Source organism: Onychostruthus taczanowskii, unplaced genomic scaffold (assembly GCF_017590055.1).
Source record: "Onychostruthus taczanowskii isolate IOZ18803 unplaced genomic scaffold, ASM1759005v1 scaffold14, whole genome shotgun sequence".
Classification (NCBI taxonomy): Eukaryota; Metazoa; Chordata; class Aves; order Passeriformes; family Passeridae; genus Onychostruthus; species Onychostruthus taczanowskii.
The window spans coordinates 6,822,457-6,828,780 of record NW_024498573.1 but is presented as its reverse complement, the minus strand read 5'-3'; the positions used below and the strand labels follow the sequence as shown (position 1 = coordinate 6,828,780).

Here is a 6,324-nt window from a genome sequence, read left to right as displayed (position 1 = left end):
AATACAGGAGGCTGGACTTAGAAAACTTGGGCTCTGCCCAAGCCCTGCTGTGGATGTGCTGTGTGGTCTCTGGCAGGCTGGTTAACCTCCATATTCCCATTTTTTGTGTTGTCCTCCTTTAAGTGCTGTGCTGTGGGGTGCAGGGACACTGAAAACACTGCTGCCTCTTGAAGGGAATGTGAAGGTGGTTGAAGGTGGCTCGTCCCAGGGTGACCACCAGCTTCTCTTGGTGAGAGATGGTCTCAGACCTCCTTATCATGAATGTCTGTCTGGGTATGGGTCTGAGAGTGAGATGAATCAGTGCTCCTGATTGGGCTGCTGGAGATTAAGGGATTTGGTGGAGTTGAGCTGCTTTGGAGGAAGGACAAGCATGGAATAAATCAGTGAGCCAAGCCATGGAAGTGTCTATCAGCCTCAGCCCTCACACTCCAGCCCTGCTGTAGGAAGAGTTTGTCATTAACCAAAGAGCAGAGACTGGCCCAAGGCCCTTCACTCCCTCCTTTTGGTGCCATGGACTCCAGTCTCACTGCTTGGACAAAAAGAGTAATTCTAATTAACCATCTCTGTTTTCTCCAGCCCTCTGACCACCCATCCAGCCTTGCTTTCTGAACCCTGCCAGGTTTTACAGATGGCTCTTCCAGGTCTGGATGTGCCTCTTCCAGCCTGGCTGAATGCCTGGGACTGCAGCAGGGACATGGAGGGAGCTGGGATGCCCCAGGAAGCAGAGGTGGATGAGCCCCAGGGCACCTGGTCTGGGCCCTCTGTAGGGATGGAGCTGTCACTTTGGTCGCTGTCCCAGTCACTGACAGCAGTGTGCTGAGTGAAGGGCTGCTCTGTGCTTCTCCTCTTCCTGAAGGCTGAAGCCTGCTGGTGCAGGGAACAGCTCTGTCTCACTGGGAGCCATCCCTGGTCCCAGCCCTGCCTCAGGCTGAGCCTCAGCTGGAGCAGGGGTGAGGGTTTGGGTTGTCTTGGTACTGTTTCTGCAACCCTTCATGACAACTCAGCACAGAGGAAAGGACCTGGATAGTACTTCTGCTTCCCCCTGGTCTCTCCAGCTGCTTTCTTGTCCCAAAAACAGTTGGCTCTCAGCTCCAAGGATTTTTTCATCTAGTCTGACAGGCCTGTTAGGCATGGGGCCTGACAGCAGCCTACACATATGCCAGTACTTCCATTACTTGCTGGAACCTCAGTCCACTCCTAGCAGCATCCCAGTGACCTACAGACAGCTCCTGGAGTGGGAACATCTATTATAATCATTTTGTCTCTTAATTAAAATGCCTTAATTGATTTGTAGGAAAAACAAAACAAACAAAATGAAATAGTGACTCCATTAAGGCCATTTTGTTAGGAAGTGAAGCTGCTCCAGTAGCCATGGTGTTCCTGGCTCCTCTCAGATGGTGGGCAGCTGCCAGTCTCCAGCAAAGGAGAATAGGCTGAGATGTGAGCATGGGAACTGGCAGCCAGTTGGTGGATGAGAGGGAGAAAAAGAGAAGGGAGTGTCCACTGGCCTGCTGCCAGGAGTTGGTACTGAAGATAAATGGAACAGGCAAGCCACAGAAAAGGCGATAACAAGTGGTAAGGTAACGCTGGACAATCCAGAAGGTTTAAATCCCACATGGGTGTCAAGCAGGGAAAATGCAGTCACTGAAAGTGTCTCTAGCTCTGTTTCCTTGACTGACCTTGCTCTCCTGGCATGGGGTTTGCTCAGGGCCAGCTGCAGCACAGCTGGCTGCCAAAGGGGCTGGGCTGTGCCACCTTCCCAGGGCCCTGTTCCCCTGCTCTGCTCTCCCCTGCACCCACTGTGTGGCATGGCTCTGAGCTCCTCTCTCCTGTCTTAGAAGCTGGAGCTTCCCCTTGGTCTTTCCAAGGCTGAGGCAGGGGTGTTGTGGATGTCTTAGATCACCCTTAAATAAACCCCGACCCTAGCAGATCCACCCATTTTTTCCTCTGCTTCCTACCCTCCTAGCAGCAGCTACATGGTGTCCCCTATCTCAGAGTGTCTGAGCCCGACAACCTCATTTACCACTGGCATAAATCAGTCTGCAGAGTGAGATGTTAGGCAATCAACTGGACAGGGAGAGGGAAAGAGAAAGGGAGCCAGCAGGGGTGGTTTTAGTGCAGGCAGCTCTTCTGCTGAGCCTCAGCAGGGTCCTGGCTTTGCAGCTGGCCAGGCAGACTCCTGGGAGCAGCTCCTGAGGGGGAATCACAGCCTTGCTCTGAGGAGGGATGACAGGACAAGCAGATGTTTTAGCTTAGGTTGAGATGCAATTGCAAAGCATCCTCCCTTCCCAAGGACAGGCTGCCCTTAAACCTTTGGCTTGCATGGGACTTGCAGGAAGCCCACCAGCACCCAGTCAGCAGTGCTCACATCTTTTCTGGGACAAACCCAGTTTCCTCCTTGAGGAGCCTCAGGAGATAGCCAGAAGTCTGCCTCTAATTCCCACTTCATTTAAGCTCTTTGCCTCCCTTCCCTTAGTGAAAGGGCATCTTCCCCCTTCTCTTCAGGTCAGAGAAAACACAATGCTTTGCTGACCTCCCTGCTTGGGCAGGGTGGTGACTTTTGCTCACTTTTGTTTAAGTTTGCAGTGGGAATGGGGCTGGGGAGAGGCGATAAGTGAGAGGCCATGTTCACCCCTCTCCACATAGCCCACATCAATCCTGAGCCACGGAGGCTGAGGAGGAGCCAGTAACAGAGCTGGCTTTTCTCCTGCCGTGTTTGGATTCAATGAACATCCTGCTGTGCCAACACTGCTGTTCCAGTGGCACCTAATGCCAGCCAGGGCTTCCAGGCTGCCTCAGCTCTGGGCTCCCTGCTCCCACAGCCATCCCACGCAGGCACTTGAGCCCCACGTGGCAGGAGGCTGATGGATGCTGGGGCTCTGGCTCTCGGCCTCTCTGTGCCTGGATGCTCAGCAGCAGCTCTGTGGGAGGCTTCTTCACAGCTTCAGTGGTTTATGCCCTGCACATGCATGTCCCTGAAGGAGCTCTCTCCTCTGCTTAGCCAGAGGATGCCTGGGTGTCACCAACACTGAGAGGACAGAGAGGTTCTTTTAGGGGTCCTGGGCAGAATGAAGATGGCACCAAATCATGGTGACAGAGCTTTGTTTCTTTATCAGGGTATTATGATTAGTGTAGAACTGAATTTATGATTGAAACAGCACAGGATTTCTACAAGCAGAATCAACATAGTACAATCTACAAATAGCAAAATACAGAATTTATAAATTATTTATGATTTCTAATCACCTAAGTAATACAGAATTTATAATTCAACTTATAATTTATAATCACCTGGACCCTCTTCAGAATGGGCCAAATCCTAACACACAGTTTGTTGCATCATTGTAGCAATCATAATCTAGACTCAAAAATCCTATAAAGGAATATGAGCCATTTGCTGAATCCTTGGAGAAAGCAGAGGATGGTGGAGGTGTCTCCTGGCCATAGGGTTCATAGGTCTCACTGTCCAGCAGCTCCTTACTTAGGACTTGTAACTGCTCTGTGTGCTGTCACACTTCCCTCTTCTGTGGTGGGGACACAAGCCCTGCCTGGCTGGGTGCCTGTGACCTTCAAAGCCACCAAGGCAGGCAACAATTGCCTGATGCCTGGGAACCCTGAGACTGGCAGGGGAAGGAAGAAGAAAACTGGTTTGTCAAGTTGCTTCACAGGAGCTTGAGGGCCTGATGATGAGGGCCAGGGAATGGCTATGAGATATTTGATCACAGAGACTGGCTCATGAAATGTCATTAGTTGTGCTACCCACATTACTGGGAGGGAGAGCAGACAGTACTGGGTGGATGGGGTGGCAGCATCACGAGCAGGAGCAGTGGCAAACAGATATTTTTGCCTGGAGAGGTGAGAAATAAGAAACAGAAAAAACCCTGGTGCACAATCTGGAAATAAATAAATTACAGGGAGGTGGAGAAGAACACCTTGACTTTGAGAGTGCTTTGTCTCTCTGCTTTCCTAGTTCTTAAGGCCTTAGGGAATTTTTGTAGACAATTAATCTCATCAAAGGTGAGTGCAACCTGTGCTCTCACTTCTTTTATATCTGTGTTCCAGACCCCCTTCTCCTCCTTACAGAAAGTCTCAGGCCAGGCATGGGACCATTGGAGAGAGCCAACAGCACATTCCCCATGGAGAAGACAGCATTAGATGAGAAGCTGCCACACAGCTGGCATGCCAAGGACTTTGTCACTCCTACTCAGGATCTCTCTGGGTCCCGCAGTGTCATGATGGACAGCACCAAGATCCTGGGGGTCCAGGTCATCCTGATTGCTGCCTACTCCCTCATCATTCTGCTGGGGTTCATCGGAAACTCCCTGGTCATCTACATCATAGTGAAGTACAAGACCATGAGGACTGTCACCAACTTCTTCATAGCTAACCTGGCCCTGGCAGACCTGATGGTGGACACACTCTGTCTGCCTTTCACCCTAGTGTACACCCTGCTGGACGAGTGGAAGTTTGGAGCTGTCCTTTGTCACCTGGTTCCTTATGCTCAGGCTCTGAGTGTCCATGTGTCCACTCTCACCCTGACTGTGATTGCCCTGGATAGGTACCGCTGTATTGTCTTCCACCTGGACAGCAGGATTTCCAAGAGGCTCAGCTTCACCATCATAGCTGTCATGTGGCTGGCAGCAGCCATCCTAGCAGGGCCTCTGGCCATCTTCAGGGAGTACCGATACGAGGAAATCCCATCCATTAACCTCAAAATGGCTGTTTGCTCAGAAAAATGGCCCTCTGCTAACAACAGAGATGCCACCATCTACAGTCTGTCCATGCTCCTCCTGCAGTACGTTCTTCCTCTTGCAATTATTTGTTATGCCTACACCAGGATCTGGTTCAAGCTGAAAAACCACGTTAGTCCCACTTCTAGGAATGAAAACCAGTGCAGGAGGAGGAAGACAACCAAAATGCTCGTGATTGTAGTTGTGGTATTTGCAGTCTGCTGGCTCCCCTTCCACATATTCCAGCTTGCCATTGATCTTGATCTGGTTCTTATCTTCCATGAGTACAAACTCCTGTACACTGTCTTCCATGTTGGGGCCATGTGCTCTACGTTTGTCAACCCCCTGCTCTATGGATGGATGAACAAGAACTACAGGAATGGCTTCCTTATGTTCTTCCGTTGCCAGAACAAGCCCGAGAGCATCCACACTGAAGGCTCAGTCAGAGGCAGGTCTTACATCTTCAGGGCCAACACCCTAAATGGCAGCATCAAACAGACTCCTTGCAATGGAGCACTGCCCACAGAGGTTTAGGGATGGGACATCCACCTCCAGGACTGAGCCTGGCTGGGCCCAGAGACATTCTTGGGTGAATGCCTTTTTTTGACAGAGCATTGTGCTGCCAATTATAGCTACAGCAGCCATGTAGAAATACGAAATACCCCCTGTATCTCTCAAAACAATAAATCTGGTGTATTTTTGTCTGACCAAATAAATTAATTTTTCCTTTCGCTGTGTTCAAGTTACGCATGGAGACACAAGAAAAAATAACACACACAGAAGGCTTTCATTTAACCAGAAAAATACACCCTTCTTGCTATTTCCATTTGCCAAAATGGGTTGCTCAACATTTTACCCCCTGACACATTACACATTACAAATGTGGAGCTGATATTGTGTGTGATTGTTCATCTGTACGTCTCCTACCCAAAAGCCTTAATGATCCACCTTTACCTAATGCCTCCAAGGGGAGGGAGACCTGCACTCTGTTCTGAAAACACCTGCTTGTTAGTGCCATCACTCCTCTGACCCGGGGAGAGAGCGGGCTGGCACAGATTGAAGCTGGACAATCCATGCTCTCTTGCCCAACATTTGCATAAATCTGCATTTGCAGCCCACGGGATGTGCTCAAGTCCTCCGAAAGCCCAGGAGGTGGCAGTGGCACTACTCACCACAGTCTCCTTTGCAAGTGCAGAAGCAGGGCTTTGGGAATGCCTCATTAGCCAGGGCTTGTGTGCCAGCGCCCTGTAATTAGCAGGGAGGAGAGCAGGAAGGGAAGCAGATAGGCTCAGTTTCAGTCCTGTCCATCAGCTGCCCCAGATCTTTCCTTTCCTAAGGGTTTGTCAAGGACACGCAGCTAAAAATGTGGCTCCTGCCATGCAGTAACTTGACAAATGCCATCATGGCCAGAGAGGCAAAAAACTGCCAATGAAACCACTCTCCAAGGCACTCAGAGAGTTTAAAGCTTTGCCCTTGCTGAGGCTGAAGGTAGTATGGGTCTGTATATGGGTGCTTCATTTCAGAAGACAGATGTAACCTGCTTGCATGGTTTTCACAGATTTGGTGTCCTCTGGAAGAAGACATGGAGACTAAG

General features: G+C 50.3%; 1 protein-coding gene across 1 annotated transcript; it reads left to right on the top strand.

The window, feature by feature from the left end:
- The first annotated feature begins 4,088 nt into the window (after positions 1 to 4,088).
- LOC121332437 (neuropeptide Y receptor type 2-like) lies at positions 4,089 to 5,264 on the top strand. Its single transcript, XM_041397890.1, has one exon. The coding sequence runs from the start codon at positions 4,101 to 4,103 to the stop codon at positions 5,262 to 5,264; it is 1,164 nt and encodes a 387-aa protein (XP_041253824.1). The 5' UTR covers positions 4,089 to 4,100.
- The last annotated feature ends 1,060 nt before the right edge of the window (positions 5,265 to 6,324 follow it).